This window comes from Vipera berus, assembly GCF_964194415.1.
Source record: "Vipera berus genome assembly, chromosome: 10".
NCBI classification, from domain to species: Eukaryota; Metazoa; Chordata; class Lepidosauria; order Squamata; family Viperidae; genus Vipera; species Vipera berus.
The window spans coordinates 1574808-1593685 of NC_138213.1; the positions used below are offsets into that span (position 1 = coordinate 1574808).

An 18878-nucleotide genomic window follows, 5' to 3' on the forward strand; every position below is an offset into this window, starting at 1 on the left:
TGTGGAAAGAGAGAAGAAATGCCAGATGACCATATTCTGCTGTAACTTTCTGAATCTTGCAGGGAATTTAAAGATGGTCATCCCATTTTTAACCGTTTTCAAGATTCTGGGATAGCTTTTAAAAAGTTTTCTCCAGGTGATGTCTTAGGGAACCTGCATTGTGCCTTGATATAAGTTGAGCCTGGTGTTCTTGGTGCAACCCTGGTTTTCCCACAATCACATCAGGTAGTCAACAATTCATTTAGTGACCGTTCAAAGTGGCAACATCGCTGAAAAAAAGTGACTTATGACATTTTCCACACTTACGACCGTCGCAGCAGGCTCCTGGTGACACGATCACAGTTCAGACCGTCGGCAACTGACTCACATTTACGACGGTCGCAGTGTCCCGGGGGTCACGTGATCCCCTTTTGCGACCTTCTGACGAGCAAAGTCAATGAGGAAGGCGGATTCATTTAACAACCGTGTGACTAATTTAATAACTGGTGATTCACTTAACAACTTTGGTAAGAAAGGTTGTAAAATGGGGCAGAACTCACTTAACAAATCTCTTGCTTAGCAACAGGAGTTTGGGGGCTCAGTTGTGGTTGTACGTTGAGCAGTACAGTGAAAACAACGTCTTGCTTCCATTTTAAAGAGGAGGATTTTGAGTCGCTGGGGAAAAACGGCAACGTCCAAGATCAAAGAGGAAACGGGAAACCTGGCAGATCGAGGCTCTTTATCTTCTCCTCCTAGATTAGAGTTTCTATCAATCTTTCAGACTTGCTCAGTCTGGTTTCTCCATTGAAAACAGAGTGATAATTTATGACTGAGCACGGTAGGGGGAAAAAATGAATCTCCTGCCAAGCCCAGGACTTATTTTCCTTCGATCAAATAAATTTTCTGCTTGATTGCAATTTCCTGCATTTATCTGCAGTTAAAAACTTAAGCGTTTGCACAAAAAGAAGAAAAACCATCTTCTAGCCAAACTGCAGAAGACAACACTAAAAATTCCTGAGATGTCTCTACAAGGGGGCTAAACTCTGGCCTTCCGGTGCCCAATGGGGCTTCGCCAAGCAGGGATGTTTTCTTTGCAAGCTGCCACCTTTACACCATTGCTTCCTGTGTGAGAGTTGCTGCCAATTAACCATACTACTAAAATAGCCTTGCTAAAGAGTTGGGTTGCCCCAACCGAGCCTACTGGCTCATTCCTGTCCATTACGGACGCTCTCACCTTCCAAAGCGTCATTTCCCAAGATGCCTTTGCATGCATGCCTACTTCTTGTTTAGAGAAAAAAAACAAAGCCAAAGCTCCTATTTAACAAATTGCCTTGGGAACTACAGAAACAAGAATTGATTTGGAGCCCAAGTTGGGGATCCACGTTTTTCTGTATTTTCTGACTTTGCATTAGGGTATCTCTTGCCATTTTCTTGCCTTCTGGAAAAAAGGGTGTTGGAAGCGCAATGCCCTAAATTAGGGTTACCCTATCTAAAAACTCCCTTTTCACGACCCTATAAATCTGGAAGGACAAATAAACCAGGATAACCCTTAGAACTGTTTCTCTCCTCAGTCTATTCTCCCCCACATCACTGGTTCTTTAGAGAGGAACACGCGCAAAGAGACGGAAAGAGACTCAAATCCTCCTTGAAGGAGCGCAGAAACGATCTAATGTGAGGCAGAAAAATAAGTCATGTAGGTTATACCTCTGTGAGACCAGGCTGAAGCTGCCATACCTAAAGATAAAGCAGGTACATAGGTAGGGTGGACAAAGTCAGGAATTTTGTCTAAAAGAGCCCTTCGGGGTGGTACTTAAGGAAACACAGACAAGGAGGTCATCTGAACCAATCAACATAAGCTGCAGCTGGCACCGTGGGTAACAACACCTCAAGGAGGAATTTTCAAAATGATCTTCATAAATACACATTTATTTTGTTAGAAATGCATAATTACAGTGGAGGATAGTAGTTTTTCCCCTTTTAAAAAAAGTAGTTGCAAGAATACCCACCCCCCAAAAGAGGCAAAGTTTCTGTTTGTATGCTTTTTTCTCTCCTTTTTTTTATGATTACACTGAAACAAGAAAACCAGCAGCAAAAGAAGCTAACATTTATGATCGTGGGCCTGCCTCCATCCCACTTTCTTTTTCCCCCCAATACCATCTCTCTCTGTTATTATAAACATAGCAAATTAAAAAAAAACTCCTTTCAACAGCAAAATATATTTGCACTCTTGATTCTTTCTGAGTAACAAGGTAGGCATTTGAAGAAAACCCCATCTCCCAGAAGATGTCTAGGGATAGTGGCAGAGATGAGTCACAGAGAAGTGGTGGTTCATTACATCACTCGAAATAGTTGGGTTAATGAAAGTTAGCTAGATCTCGCCTCCTGCAGGGCTGGTTTGTTTTTTTCCTCGGTTAAGCCACGTATCCTAGGAGCTTTGCAACGAAGTGGAAGGATGGCAGTTCCACGGCGCCACGTTTTGGTCCAAGCAATCAGCGTGTGGCTCCATACAAACCAGGTCAGAGGAGACAGATCACGCTCATATGTACAGGAGGTGTCCAGGAAACATCCTGCGGCTGAGCAGAAGCAACGAACTTGCTCTGCGACCGGAATCCTTAGCTGTCGTCCATGAGCTGACCTAGTGGCGGACGTGTCCCCTTGTCCTACTGAATCTGAATGGCTCCGTGGTCTATTTGCATGTCTGGCTGGATGGCTGAGTGAAGGGAGTCCGTGTTCTGAGAGAGACAAACAAACAAACACACTAGAGTTTACCATCAGATGGCTTGGCTGCCCCTTCAGGGGTGATGGCTTTTGGCTGACACCCTGAATAAGCAACAGCACCCTAAATAAGGTTCAATTGCCATTAAAGAAAGTATTTCCATGCTGGGTCCGAACCAAAATCTCCATGGTCCAGCTCTCTACCACCCAACTGCGGCTAGCCAGACACCAAAAAATGTACTAATGATAGAAGTCTGAAGCAGCTTCCTTTATTTATGATCTGTGTTGTGTCTCTGCTGAAGAACACATCTCCCTCTGAGTTACTGCCAAGAGAGAGAATGAAGAGAGCAATTGGTAGGAGTGATTGGCTACTCTTTGTGACACTGTGTTTGGACCTGCTCTGTTCCTCAGGAACTTTGCTTTAGATCAGAGGTCTCCAAACTTGGCAACTTTAAGACTTCGGGACTTCAATTCCCAGAATTCCTCAGCCAGCCACGCTTGCGGAACAGCTCGGAGAGTGAAGATGTGATGGACAGGACAAGCACTGGATCCTAAACAAGCGGATGCCTTCTTCTCTCGTACACTTTCCTAGAGGAGCCCACTAATTCCTAGTTAGCGGTCCCACAGCTGAGATTAGCAGCCACCCTCCCTACATCCCGCCAAGCAGTCAAGCGTTGCCTTCTACTCGGAGGGCAAAGAAAGAAAGGGGCGACATCACATTTTATTAACATCACTTTGAAATAGAATCGCCTGCTTGTTGTATCATCTAAGGCAAGTTGGCGAAGTTGTAGGTGGCACCAGTTTGCTTCTGCTTTTCCTTACTGGCTGCTCTGTGTAGAAGAAGGCTAATAAATGGGCACATTCTGACCACGTGGAAGGGGAATAATAAGATTACTTCATCTCCTGCTTGTGTACGGTTCTCTAGGCAAAGAGGTGAAATGGCCTACACTTCCAGTCTGGGGGACAAATGCCAGGAAGGTGTCTTGGTGAAGTTAATCACAAGTAGTCCTCAACTTGCAACACTTCATTGAGTGACTGTTCAAAGTTACAGCGGCACCAAAACAAGGGACTTATGACCGTTTTCCTTACAGCCACTGCAGCATCTCTGTGGTCACCTGATCAAAATTCAGCCGCCTGGCATCTGACTCACACTTATGACGGTTGTGGCGTCCCAGGATCATGTGATCCCCTTGTGCGAACTTCTGACCAGCAAATTCGATGGGGAAAGCCAGATTCCCTTAACAACTGTGTTACTAATTTAACAACCACCACGATTCCATTAACCACGGCAGCCTAAGAGGTCATAAAACGGGGCAAAATTCACTTTACAAACATCTCCTTGAGCTACGGAAATTTTGGGTTCAATCGTGGTCATTAATTTGAGGACTACCTGTAAATAAGACATCATTTTTCAGGCTCGGAAATTCAAGATGAAACCGCAACTGTGGCTGTTATGAGGTTCAGGAGAGGCCCTCATCCCGCAAAGAAACTGTCCCATGACAACTTTTCCCTCCCAGGCACTCCGTTCCCTAAGACAGAGGTCCCCAACCTTTTGGGCGCCAGGGACCAGTTCCGTGGAGAGAGGTTTTTCCACAGACCAGAGGGTGTGGTTTTGTGTGCTGCCTGCATTTCATGGATGGGGCTTTGCTTGTTTGTGTGGGCCGGTTGCTGGCATGCCACGGCCCGGTACCGGTCCACGGACGGAGGGGTTGGGGACCCCTGCCCTAAGAGGCTCCCTCCTGGGCTTCAGTGCCTTGGAAGCCCCATGTCCTCCCCCTGCCCAGCAAAGCCACAAAGGCTTCCGGTCTGAAGAATTCATGCTGGCACTTTGGTGTTATGTCCCCGGCTCAAGTGGCTTCCCCAACCTCTCCCTTCTTTGTACCTGGAAAGGGGCTGAAGAGAACAAAGGATAAAGGCTGCTCTAATAGCCTTACTTCCTCCGGTTTTATTGCCTGAGGAATTGGTGTGATTTATAAAGAAGAGCTGGCTGCGAATTCAGAAGGCGAGTCTTTCTGCAAACGCTTTGAAATGAATTACTGTCTAATACTCTTGACTCTCCTGCCCCTAATAACGTGTTATTACAGATTTGCAGGTCGTCTCCATTGCTCTTTTTTCTCCCCCCAATACACAACTGACTAATCAGAACATTTACAAATGCCGTTTGTGTGCAGCTAAAATATAACCCAACACCTGGGGGGAGGGGGGGAAGGAATCGCTAAAATAAATAGCTCCTTCTCAAGGGCTGGGTTAATCATCCCACGTCTAACCAGATGTGGAAGGTTTTCCGAAGGGCCGGCTTTAAGAGGAAAACATTTCCGCTCGCACCAATTTCAGCAGAAGGAAGGAAAAACAAATCTTGGGTGGCACGCCAGTGTTATTACTGTAATTTAACATGTCAGGGAGCATTAGAGGGTCTGGAGGGGAAGAATGCAATCAGTGCACGAAAATAAACTTCAGCTGAGGTGCAGCCTGGCACCCTTTGTGCCCGAGGCACTCTGCACTGGCACTGCCTCCCAAGCGGGGTACTTGCTAGCCATCCAAGGACCTAATCTGGGTCCAGCCTCTGCTGCTCAGTAGGCTGGGCATCAATGTGCCGAACACTCGAGGCCTGGAGGATCACACCACCATCACTGGGACCACTGTGGGATGTCCTTAGAGCTGACTCCACCCAATCGGTATTGAGGCGTGACGAGTACTGACTTTACTCCGTACTTACGATCACAACTGAGACATTTCTGCTGCTAAGCAAGGCGGTTTTTAAGTGGGTTGGGTCCAATTTTACGACTATTTGTCACATGGTTAAGTGAATCATTGCAGTTGTTAAGTGAATCACGGAGTCATTAAGTGAATCTGGCTCCCCCGATTGACATAAGCCAGCGGGGAAGGTCACAGATGGCAGAGCCCCGAGACGCTGCAACCGTCGTGAATATAGGCTGGTTGCCAAGCACCTACATTTTGATCACACGACTGTCGTAAGCATGAGGACCACTTGCTAAGTCGCTTATTTCAGTGCTGTCGTATCTTTGAACAGTCACTAAACAAATGGTTTAAGTTGAGGACTCCCTTCATCATCCAGCGGAATGAAAGCATGCAAGCGTCTGAGCTGTGCAGCCTTTTCTGACTAGTACGGAGCTGTGAGCTGCCCACAGAGTTTCGTATAACTCACAGGCCTAGCCCTAGCCCTTACAGCGACTGGACCTGGTCTGGCCAGGGATAATTCGATGCTTCCAGCTGTTTGCCACCTGGACATGAAGCACAGGAAAAAACAAAAGATGCCGCGATTTTTCTCCCGTGCCCTTCCTTAGACAGCCGTCCTTTTCATAGTTCTGGGTTCCTTGTCACGCCTCTTGCCTTGCCTGCTCAGCAATCCGCCCGGTCAGCTCCAGCCCGCTTCTCTCTAGCCTAATCAGCAGTTTGACATGCTCTCATCCATCTTTAAGGGCCAGCATTCCTTTAGCTTTATCTGCAGCATGGTATAAATCTCTGTGGTTAACCACAATATTAAAAGCTAACAGGGTGCAAAGTGTCCGAAAGAGAGCAATTCCATCCTGGCTGCCAACAGATGTAAAGATTTATCGCCGGGCTTGAAACAGCAGCTCCGGTTCAACGTAAGGGAGAAGAGGAAAGATGAGATGGTGGGCAATTTGCCTCCCGGGAGGAAACGTGTGGGGAGACCCAGAGGGCTTTAACCAGGAGGGCAGACGCACTAAGTCCAAGGACAAACAAGATGGCAGCATTCAGGCTTCTCAGTCTCCTGTCCTTGCAGAGTTCCTAGCCGGCCGTTCAACGTGAGGGGAACTCGGGGGGAGGAGAAGGGAGATTAAAAACATGATAGATTCACCCGATCATTTCATACGGAGCCACAGATCATGGGAGGGAGAAAAGGGAGGGAGGGAGGGTTAAAGGGGGAAATGCATATTTATAGGGGAGAGGGAAGGGGGGGGAAGTGTGTGTGTGTCTCCGTGTGCGGACAAGAGGGAGGGAAGGACCGCCAGTGCCAGGACACTTGGGGCCCACCGAGCTCCTGCTCCTAACAGGTCCCCCAACCCCTAAGGTAGAGCAAGGCCACCTAGGAAGTTGCACCTTGTTAATGTTGCAGGCAGGAGAGCTTGGAAAACAGAAGGTATAAAGGTTGGGACTAATTTCTCAGTTCTGCCAGGAGGTCTTAATGCTGACAATGCTGTGAGAACACACATGCCAGGGTTAGAAAACCCCGGATGGATTGATGATGGTTGTGAAGAAAGGAAGACGAGGAGGAAACAAAATAAGAACGCTACGTAATTGTGAGCTTCCTTCACATGCCCTGCCTGAATATTGCACAATTCGATTTTTTTGGGGAGCGCCATCTACAGTTTGGTATTTCAGTCTGACTTCCAACAGCCTTTCTCAGCTCTGTTGAGTCAGCTTCAACTACAGATTCCAAAATTCCAAGCCTGGGAATTATGGAGAGCACCACGTTGGGGAGTGCTAGCTTCATGGAAACATTTGAGAGCAGGTATAGTTGCATTGGGCTGTGATGGCGCAGAGTGCAATATTGCAGGCTAACTCTGCCCACTGCCAGGAGTTCGATCCTGACGGGCTCGAGGCTGACTCAGCCTTGTATCCTTCTGAGGTCGGTAAAAGTGAGACCCAGATTATTGGGGGCAATGTGCTGACTCTGTAAACCGCTTAAGGAGGGCTGTAAAGGTTTTAACAAAAGGAGCTGACGCATTTAGAAGAACAAAAGAGAGTGCTAGGTCTTGTGTCATGGAAGCTGTGAGATCCCTCTGCACATTCCCCTTTCATGAACAGGAATGGTCTACGCACTGGATTAGCAGCGGAGTGATCTGTCACTGGGGCCAGCTGGACGTACTGGACCTGGATATCGCTACCCTGAAGCGGGGATCCATCGACACCGGCGGCTGCAGGATCAGAAGAAGCAACTGCAATCAGCTGGGCACCTTGAAGCACCTGTACGAAGGAGAGAGATTGAGAGAGGGGGAGAGAGAGAGACAGAGAAAGAGACAGAGAAAGAGACAGAGAGAGAGACAGAGAGAGAGAGAAAACGCATCATCAGTGGGTATCCTTGCAAAGTCGTGCCACACAGATCCGTGCACGAAATTTCTCTTTACCCAATCGTCAGTAAAACTACTGAATTAAACAAGATTGTCCAGAAAGTATCAAAGAAATCACAATATGTTTATTTGTCATAACGTTCACCTTGGAAGGAAAAAAGATGCATTCTTCCCACCTCAGTGGGCACCACCTATTCCCTTTACTTTTGTTAATGTTTTATGCTGTTTTGTTCTTAAAGCTGGTATATTATACCTGCCCACATTAGGTTTTTTAACCAGGTAGACTGCTGGCTGGGGAATTCTGGGAGTTGAAGCCCTCTCACCTTAAAGTTCTAAGGTTGAGAAACACCGCCTTAGATTTTTAAAAGCCAGACTAGCAATCAGGTTAGTAAAATTTGTGTAAATCAGCAGGAAATATATATAAAATATAATTTTTCCTTCTCTTCTGTCACTTACAATTGCACAAGTTTTTAACAAAAATCTGTCACCTAAATTTACCCCTTTCCCAAGTATTTTAAAACTTGGTCCAAGCTCTGAACTAAGCGAATATTCTTAGACTTCTGCGTAAACAATGGCTAATGGCCACCACTGCAGAAAATAACCCAGCTTCACACTTTTTCCATTGACTGTATCTCTGTGAGTAGGTGTTGATTGTATCAGCCAACTTTTATTTAAATTCCAATAGGCCAGGAAGATTATTAAACTAGAAAATGGAAATCCAATTTCCTTTTATGGTTTTTTTTAAATAAAAAAGTACATGAACAGACTGTCATGGTTCCGACAGATGAAACTCTTCAAAAGAACTTCAAGGCGTTGTTTACCTTAAAGAATCTTTTATTCGAGAAACAAAGTATCGACATTACATAGTCCAAACCAGAAACTAAAGTCCCCTCCCCTGGATACAAACTAAGAAAGCACAATTCCCTCCTCCAATAACAGTCATAAATCACATTCCCCAATTAGCTTGAAGCCCGGGCTTTCTATCCAGCCCAGCAAAACTCTATCAACTCTGGGCCCAATGACCTTGGGTTTCCACTGCTGAGTTATTATTGTTATGACTAGCTGGACTCTCATCCACATCCCCCCTCCCAGCATCAACTAACTCTAAAAGCAATAGTGAAAAATGGCTGCATTTCCATCTGTTGTCAAAACAAGAACATCCGATGTTAGCAGCGTTGACACAGACTCTCTTTTGTGTATAGGCCAGCAAAAGAAGCAGTGTAATTGTGACCCTTAGTTGCACACTCTCTTGCCTATGGAGAGGAAAGGTATATATATATTCTATAAACCAGGGATGTCCAACTTTGGCAACTTTAAGCCCAGCCTGAACTGAGTGCACCACTGAAGGATCGGGATGAACCGCCTGGAGAACATTTATCTAGGTGCTCACCGACTTGACTGCACATAACCATCAATTGTACTACTCCCATGGAGGATCTATTTTTCCCCTTTGAATGGCCAGGCGCCTAAAGAACTGAGTGTGTGGCAGAGGTCCCTATGGTCTGGAGCACAGTCTTTGGAGATCTGCAGGGACTGTTTAAATATTTTGTTGAAATACAACATTCCAGAGCTGTTTGTAAGCACACAGAAGACATAACAAGAAAAATGCTGAGAATGGCTTATAGATGTCACCCAGCCCCTTCCCTCCATAAAACGAATTTGCTTGCTGGATGAAGATGTTTACTTTTTTTTTAATGGTTCAAGAATTAGGGAGCATGAAAAGCAAACCCATCGGAGAGCAAAATGGATGGAGTAGGGAAGCCTTCTGGCTGAACCGTAGGATCGAAATGAGGTTAGAGGAGCAGGGATCATAATTAAAATAAATTTAACCCAATCTGGGTCGGTCACCGGGACCAGAGGTTTCAGATTCATGCTGGAGCCCATCCTCAAGGAACTTCTCTGTGTGCTCTGGGCTGTTTTGTGTGTGGCATTTATACGGTGCCTGTTTGTAGCTTTCTAGAGGTAGATTCAGTCATTAACTTAATAGCCAGCCATCGACACCCCAATCTAAAAAGCAACACACAACAGATTGGATCCTGCAGCATTATCCTGGGACATGCTTATTCGCCTCCATTCGTAAAACAAATCTAATTTATTTAATAGCTTCCATTCCAAACTACCATCTTGCCTGCAGAGTTATTGAACTAGATAAACACATTGGTTAAAAAGAGAGTTCTTTCCCCCCCCCCAAACTTGTTCTTTAAAAAGAATCTGGGGAAAAAGCCAATATAGTACTATCCTGCGTTGTTTTCAAATGTTCTTAGTCAAAGCACGGGCCAGTCCAGTCCAGACCACAACTCAGTATATTTGCTTTCTCTCCAGCTGGCTCAACATCACCTTTTTATCAACCAACAAATAGGATCCAAAAGCATCACTAACCAGCCAGGCAACACAAATAATCTCTGGATTCAGCAAAGAAACTTATCACAATTGCTCTTTCTTTTGCTCTTCATTACAAAGACCAGGGGTCTCCAAACTGGGCCACTTCAAGGCTTGTGGACTTCAACTCCCAGAATTCCTCAGCCAGCTGAGGAATTCTGGGAGTTGAAGTCCACAAGCCTTAAAGTGGCCCAGTTTGGAGACCCCCTGATTTAGACTATCTAAATGTATTTTCTACCATCCATAAAACCTTACCATAGGTCTGAATTTTTAAACTTCTATTGGCAGGTCATCTCCGAGCCGCCACATTTGCAGAGTGACCTGAGGCTTTGCAAATGTGGAACGGCAGCTACTGAATTCCCTATCAATTTTTCCGAGCAACATTGCATCAAAAATGGGGAGAACGGTAGCTAAACCTGCCAAGATGTAGCAGCTGACTGTTATTGCCATTTTGCATATGGGGGGGGAGACAAATGAGTGAAGATATCCATGACCCATTCCTCCCCCTTCTTTCCCCCCCCAGTCCATTTACACACAAAAATGCAATTTGCATCCCTTTCCCCAGCTTTCTTCCATTTGGGACAGAAGCAGGCAAGCTTTGAGCCTGCACACTGGAGCCATTGCTGGCAGTGCTCACCTAAATAACTTAACTGTTGTTAATTTTAGGGCTTGTAATTTTTTTATGCTATTGTAAGCCGCCCAGAGATGCTAGAGAGAGTGAGATGGGTGGCGTATACATGTAAACAAACAAACAAACACATAGGTTCTCCTGCTTGAGCAGGGGGCTGAACTAGAAGACCTCCAAGGTCCCTTCCATCTCCATTCTATTATAGGGTTTATCCCAGCCAGTCTGGGAGGCGAATCCCACCGTCTTTCCTTGTCTTGCAAAAGGTAAAGTAAGTGTAAGGTTAAGAAACTACAGCAGAGGCGCTTCATTCAGCTGTGGAGCACATGCATCTTTGTACACTCTGCTCTCGTTGTGAGAAGACGACACACCTGTTTTGTGAACTTTGCAGCCGCGCACAAAAAGGGACGTTAGTGATACTGGGAATAGCAACCCAGAGAGACTCTCACTTGGCCGCCAGGACTCATCCTGTTTTAACAACTTCCATCTGCAACTTCTATCTCCCACTTCATTATCATTCCAGGGGAAAACACTATTAAAAGAAAGTAAATTTTCTTCCCTTTCTTGGGTCCACCCATTTTTTTTTTTCTCCAAAGGCATACAGCTTCCAATTCTCAGGTCACATTCTTGCTTCCTCAACATTTATTGCTTGGGGTTATTTTTCCGGAATCCCCCTTCTATATGGCTTACTCTTAACATTAAATATTTTCCATTCCGGAAAGTCTTTTAAAAAGCAAAAACATCTTCTCTTGAAATGGACAGATTCTCCCAAGGATACCGTGAAATAGGCTTTATTTATTGCTATTTGGGGTATTGGTGTGTTTAAGCAATTAGGGCTGGACAAATCCTAGGAGGGAGAAATATTATTTTCAAACTGGCTCTGAGTGCAGAATGGCTGTTACCCAATCAGTTGCTGCTAAAATTCGGCATCCTCTCACCCAGATAATGAATGCAGAGCATTTGAATGAAGAAGCTATAATAAAAGAAACAGGAAAATACAAACTGCCAGTTAGATTGGGGACCCTAAATGTTTGATACCAGAAATGTTCTTCAACGAAAAACAGCTCTCGCTGTTAGTAAGATTCATGTGCTGAATCCACAAAATTCCCAAATTTAAGTTAAATGACCGCAACCCAATTTCTTTCTCTCCCCTCCCCCAAAAGAGCTGCCCTGAAATAACTGATAGGTAAGTGTCCAAATCCAGGAGTTGGGTGGGAAACATCTGTGACACAATGAAGCCAAAGGACTGAAGGATGACATCATATTCCAAGGTCAAGAAAAGGGGATTCACTTTGTATATATTTATATGCGAATGCCTCCTGAACCAATAAAAGCAAATGACAGGCTAGGCCTTCGTGCTGTCTTGCTAATCGGCCTCTTGAGAGAAATTCTTGATTAAATTAACTTCATCGGAGTGCAAGAAAGGGGAATGCCTGCCAAGGACTGTGCAAAGTTGGGGAGGGAACATCTCATCGGCAGAAACCGATTACACATTTGATGGGAAGAGAGAAAGGGGGGGGGCTTGGAGCCAGGTCTCTGTGGGTTGAGGCCAGTTATTAGGGCAGGGCCTGGTTGGACTTCTGTTCATCGAAGGAGCAAGAAAATAGAAAGCAGAGTTACCACGCCAGGGTTAAAGCTCGGCTGAGACTCAGCAAAAGGTAGCTGACAAGAATCCCAAATTAAGATTCAGGAAATGTGAGGATTGAATGTTTGCCAACCAAGGGAACTCACTGGACTTTTGGCAAATTTAGTTTTCTCTAGATAGTTGTAGCAAGGTTAAAGAGTTCATTGCATAGTTCCAAAGTAATTTCAGGAAAAGAACTCAAAGTGAGTGATCTATTTAAATCTATCTATCTATCTATCTATCTATCTATCTATCTATCTATCTATCATCTATCTATCTATCTATCTATCTATCATCTATCTATCTATCTATCATCTATCTATCATCTATCTATCTATCTATCTATCTATCTATCTATCTATCTATCTATCTATCTATCTATCATCTATCTATCTATCTATCTATCTATCCATCCATCCATCCATCCATCCATCCATCCTTTTATCTTTCTTCATTCTATTTTTTAGGAGGACCCAGGTTCTAGTATTAAGACAAGAGAGAAAACCATCTCCCTCTGCTTCTCTTTCCTGTGTATTTTGATATACCTGTGCCATGTCACTTCTTGCTCTCCCATGGTCAAGGAAGAACGTGCTTCAGCTAGTTCCACATTTCTTATTTATTTATTTATTTTGCTTTGGAAAACATCCACTTTGTGTTTATCTTTTCCTGCTGGGCCTTCCATAAAGAAATAAAAGCACCTGTCATTTGTTGAATCTACTTCGAATCCAGTAAATTTTTTACAATCTTATTTTATTGATCTTCAAAGGGCCACTAGAATCGCTTGGGTATAATGTCCTACTTTGCAGTCCCTGAGTTTACATTCAAAACATCCCTTCTTTGCCAAATTCCATCACTGGGGGTTGGGGGACACAGAAACAAATAGTAAAACTATGTGAACTTTACAAATGTTTTAATTTATGATATCACTCGCAGTAGGAATTTTTCCAAAAAAGACTTGCAAGCAAAATGTGATTTTTGTTGCCAAGGTAACAAAACATTGTTGTAACGCCAAGCTGCAAAACTTGGAAATGAGTAGTACTATGAATGGAGAAAAGGACTCAGGCCACTGGAGATCTTGCAGGAAAATAATAACAACAGATTAGTAGACGGTCCTGATACCCTTCCTCTTTCATGATCAAGATAGATGGGATCGCACTGACTCCTGTGCTTTATACTTCAGCAATTTCATCATCGTCCCAATTTGGATTTTAAGAAACAAGCCAGCCTGACTGACCAGCCACAATGTAGAGTCAAAGGACTATCATATTCCACAGGACAGATATGGCTAAATATGAGCTGTTAGAAAAACCATCAACGCAGCAACACACCCATGTTTCTTAAATTAAGACACTATTTGTTTTTCATTAACAAACATTTTACAACTCTCTCCCCACGCATATCCTCTTTGCAATAATGAAAACTGAGCAAAGCAGGATCTATTAAACCAATCCCAACATACTCTGCTTCTAAGTTTAGACCTTCCTTCTCAGACTTTCTTGATGTTCCTTTTGATGAGGCGCAACAAAAGCAGGGGTGCTAAGAGGCTGTAACCTTCTAAGCTCAGAATTTTACTATAACCCTGAAGAGTCATTTTGCTACTTGGGATAAAGACTGTCAACAAAGGCCATGACTTTCTAAGTTTGGAGCTAGTCCTTCAAAGGTTCCCAAAGGAATTACCAAGAGTGGATCCATAGCCACCTCCATCAGTTCCTTCAGCATCCTAAAATATAATTGATTTGGTGTTAGAGAGTGGAATGCTTTTCATTAGTTCTCTTCTACTCTTTTACCTGCCTGTCTCGTCTGCCGTTCTCTCCTTCTGCAAGGGGCTTCATGATGATTAGCTAGGCCTCCATTCTCCTCTAAGAGGAGATGGACCCAAGACCGTCTTTTGTGGAAAACAAGCCATTCCAATCTTACGCTGCAGCTGGAGGAGACCCACCAGGGCTGAGGGCCCCTCTTCACCATCCCAAGTGTGCTCATGGTGTGCAGCTCCACCCTGTTTTACTATAGGCGCTTGCTGGGATCAAATGACAGTCTTGGTCAGCTATTCCTGCCCTGTGGCTGACCTTGCGAGGTCTCCTCTGTACAGCAATATATTTTGCTACCAAGCTGAAGGAACGAGCCAGCCAAAGTCCACTTTCCTCTTCTTATCCTTACAGTGTCCTGCATCAGTGTTAACTTTCTCTACCAGCAGATGAAGGCTTTCTTGAATGCTGCCCAGATTCTTTATGGGAAGCCAAAAGCTATGGCGTGTAAATCTCAATTTATGTTGAAGTTCTGGACCTAAACCTTTTCATTTAGAATACACATCTGGTGTAACCGGTAGACTGCCAGTTCTATAACTCCATTGAATACCCTCCTGAGAAATCTGTAGCACCAGAACCCAAAATAAAGGCAAATCGTGTCTATTTAAATTTGAACAATGCTTCTCAGCATTTAAGCTCAAACTAGGTTTATCTTTTCTCAGGGAGGCTGTATCAATGAAAATAAACCTGAGCCGCATCGTCCATAAAAATCAGAAACGGAATCCAGAAAATGTGTTAGCAAAAGACAGCAAAAAAAAATATGTTTGTCCCATGGTGCTTTTTCAAAAGGCAACTGGACATTGTTTTTGTTTTTCCTCAAAGACTTTTCGCTTCTCATCCAAGAAGCTTCTTCAGTTCTGACTGAATGGTGAGAACTGAAGAAGCTTCCTGGATGAGAAGCAAAACGTCTTCAAGGAAATACAAAGACCAGTTGCCTTTTGAAAAAAACACCTTTGGGGCAATCTTAACCTGGATGGCTGAGAAACTCCATAGACATCATTACTGAAAATGAAAGAGGGGAATAAATGCAATGCAAAATAAAGCATTTCCAAACCAAAATTGACAATTGCTAAGGATCCCATTAACTGAAAATAAGTCATCCTCTGCCGGCCTCAGTTTCCCATATGTGTCAGACAATATTATGGTGCTTAAAACAATTATAGCTCAACGAAAATTAAATGCTATTCATTTGCGGTTCTGAAGTTTAAGGATACACTTCTTTTTTTTTTAAAAAAAAGGTGATGTTAACAACTAAGAATGAAGGCCAATCTACGTGTCCCAGGATCAAATCTGGGTTGGTCCCTGAGTTGGTCACTGGGTTGCTCCAGGCCATCCTCAGGAAACTTCTCTCCCACCAGAATGTGTGAGGTGACGTTCTTACGTTCTCCGTGCGCTGTTTCCAAAGGGTTCTGCTTTTCAAGAACGGAAGGGATCGTTTCTGCTTGTTCCCTTGTTGAACATTCATGTTGCCTTGGTCTGTCGAAGGCTGCCTGCACGAAGGGTCTGGCTTCTGGTGACTGCCGTCTCTGACATCTGGAAGGCGTAATCATGTTCCACCTCACAGAGTGGCAAGAACAAGTACAACACTTCATAAAAGGGCCTCAAAATTATACTGCTACTAATTGAGCATATGGCTCCTGAGGAAATTCCCCATGCATGAAACTCTCCTTTGTAGTCCACGCTGCTTTTAGTACTAAGGCCTCTCGCAAGTTTGTGAATATTTGACACCTGGGACCTCCTAGGCAACTGTGATTATTTTAACACTGCATTTCATCTGCTTCCATTCCAGCATCTGCTTTCAATGTGCAGCATGGATTCAGGGATGATTTCTTTTCCCTATTCGCTCCACCAGATATTGCAGTAACTTCTTTCCTTGTAATTGGAAGAAAACGCCATAAATGTGTCTGCCCAGGTCAGTGAAGATTCCCAGTCATCCAGGTAGTCTGTAAGTTGAGTCATGGATTTCTTTTCTTGTTGGTTCGAAATGTTTCGCTGCTTATTCAAGGAGCTTCTTCAGTCTGAGCAAGATGGTTAGGGGGAACCCATAGGATGGTGTTATCCATTCAGTCGTGTCCGACTCTTGGTGAGTCTGTGGACCTGGTCTTTCCACATCTTCTGATCTTGCGCTACTTCTTTGACTTGTCCAATGCTCTGGCTGGTGTCAGCTTTGATGGCCTGTTCTTTGATGGCCTGTTCTTTGATGGCCTGGTTTCCTTTTACAGCTAACTCTTCCCAACATAATTGCTTTCTCCAGTGAATTTCCCCACATGACATGGCCAAAATAAGTGAGACCCCATATATGTCCACCTTGATGCCCAGAGGACAAGATAAACAGAGCCAAAGTAGGGCAGAAGAGAGTAGGATGACTTTTGTCAATCAGTTGACTAAATACAGCCAAAGGGTTTGAGGAAGAAATGCAAGACCTTCACTAGTTGAGTATGTAATCCTTTCCAAACATTGAATGAAAGTTTTTTTTAATGTACAACATGGCTGACACGTACATATAGTATATGCAATGCAAAATATCTGCCTTTCAAACATCTTTGCTAGAAGCAACATTAGCAGCCACATAATGTAGAATTAGAGTGACCATTTTCTTCCATTAAGAACTAGAGGATGCACAGAGATGTGTGCCTTGCCTTGGAAAAACCTAGCTGTAACTAAGGCTTACAAAGAACACATTACAGAATGAACCTTTGATGACCCCTGATATTTCTGCCCTGAGTTCCAAACTTGCCCAAGTGTTAATTCCCACTCATATACAAACTTTCTCTCTTTCTGTGCAGATAATTGTGCTTTGCTCCCAGTGACATTTACTGTGTTCTCACAAGGGCCTGCTCCACACTCATTAAATGCTTTCTTTACAAAGAATGCCTTTGATAGCAGAGCCAAGTTGCATGAATTTGAAATGCTTTTAAAGTAAGGTTTCAACATGGAAAAATAAGACCCTCGCCTTTGACATTCAAGAATTACTAGTTGATCAAAATATGCATAAAATACAGACGGGATGCAATGGAGGGTGACAAAAACAGACACAATTGGTTGGCAGAAAAAAAGGGCATTTTGGATGAGTTTCTCTGTATTTTGTCCAGCAAAGTAGTCCCAGCCAGTTTTATTTCTATACCTGGAATTAGGAATACAAATATACCACAGATATATCTTCACGTTTATGAATATGATTGTGGATTATTGGGGTTTTTTTAAGTCATTGTCCTGTTGATAAATTTTTGCAAGATTATTTCAGGTTATCAAACAGAAGAGTAATAGATCCTACAGTGAAATGAGATAAAATATGAACAAAAGAAGTCCTCCCCCTGCCAAGTATGCTCACACTACAAACTGTTTCTTCACAATATACAAATATGTCTGAAGTTGGAAACAGAATCTTGAAAGAACAAAATCTTCATTTCAATGTGATCATAGATAGCTGCAGATTTTCAGATTCAGATCTTCCTACTGCTTAGAAACAAGGGCCATTTGGGGCACAAATGAAGCCAACGTAATCCACCTTCTACTTCTCTCTACAGATAGGGATGACAATGGGAAACGTGTACATCCCCAACTTTTTTTTTAATTTACAGGATTCTTTTTCATTTTCCAAAACAATTACCATGACAACAAATCTCACTGGAAAGGGTAGGAAGGGGCAGTGGATTGCTACTGGAGCTTTGAAGAGCTTGCTAATAAGAAGATGATTCTTCCTAACACAATCAGTTCAGTAAGCCTTCTAGCAGGCAGATGGGACCCACATCTGCAGGCACAAAAGACACCATTGGGAGTATAGGAGCTTTCCACTGACTTCCCATCCCTGTGCGCGCACACACACACGCACACACACACACACACACACACACACCTTGGGGAAAAGGTAAAGCGACTACAAGATTTGGCTGAAGACAAAAGGAGTCCTACAGAAATGGATACAGCACCAACCTTGATGTAATTTAGCGTAACATATCTATTTTTCATCCAGGAGATAAAGCTTTTAAAAAAGCTGAGCTCTTTTAACTCTCAAATTTATGTTGTGCTTTCCTTACCTCATTATTATAAAATTTGGGGTGCTTCAGATAAAAAGGCTCCCTGACTGGGACATGGAAAGGAAGCGAAGTTCCTCGATTGAGTGACAGGACAGAGTAGCTGAAAGGTTCAGCTATAAGGATCTCACGTGGATTTGGTAGTTGACTGCTGGTTATTCTGCACTTTATTCCACGCTGCCATCCATTGCTTCCCAATGGACGGCCTTAGAAATAAACTGTAAATATCACATCAGTACTTCATGTTAGGCTTGGGTTGGGTATCACTGAGATTCCCAAAGAAACTTTCACTAGCTGTGGATCTAGGAAGCATAATTACACAGACTATGGTTTATAGGAAAACAATGATGGCTATTAAGAATCCACTAAACCAGATATGTTAAACTTGCGATGTCGCACGACATATCGGAGCTTTTTCACCATTGCCGGCAATGGGGTGGGCGCGGTTTCTTCATGACGCATCCAGCATACAGGCCGGCAGTTTGACACCCCTGCTCTAAACTCACCGTGACCAAGGTTTCCTGATCTTATGCCAGATACTTGTTATACTTAGCTGACTTCCTTGTCTCCATATCTATCTATCTATCTATCTATCTATCTATCTATCTATCTATCTATCTATCTATCTATCTATCTATCTATCATCCATCCACAGTAGTTCTT

At 43.7% G+C, this 18878-nt stretch overlaps 1 protein-coding gene across 4 annotated transcripts in view; it reads right to left on the reverse strand.

Annotated features, from left to right (window-relative positions):
• Positions 1 to 1884: 1884 nt before the first annotated feature.
• Positions 1885 to 18878, reverse strand: part of BANP (BTG3 associated nuclear protein) — an 88119-nt gene continuing 71125 nt past the window's right edge. For all 4 annotated transcript variants that reach the window (XM_081335888.1, XM_081335887.1, XM_081335889.1 and 1 more), the window contains 2 exons: positions 7501 to 7644; positions 1885 to 2711 (listed from right to left, as the gene is read on the reverse strand). In XM_081335888.1, the coding sequence (XP_081192014.1) occupies positions 2640 to 2711; positions 7501 to 7644 (216 nt within the window). In that variant the 3' untranslated portion in view covers positions 1885 to 2639. The remainder of the gene's footprint in view (positions 2712 to 7500; positions 7645 to 18878) is intronic.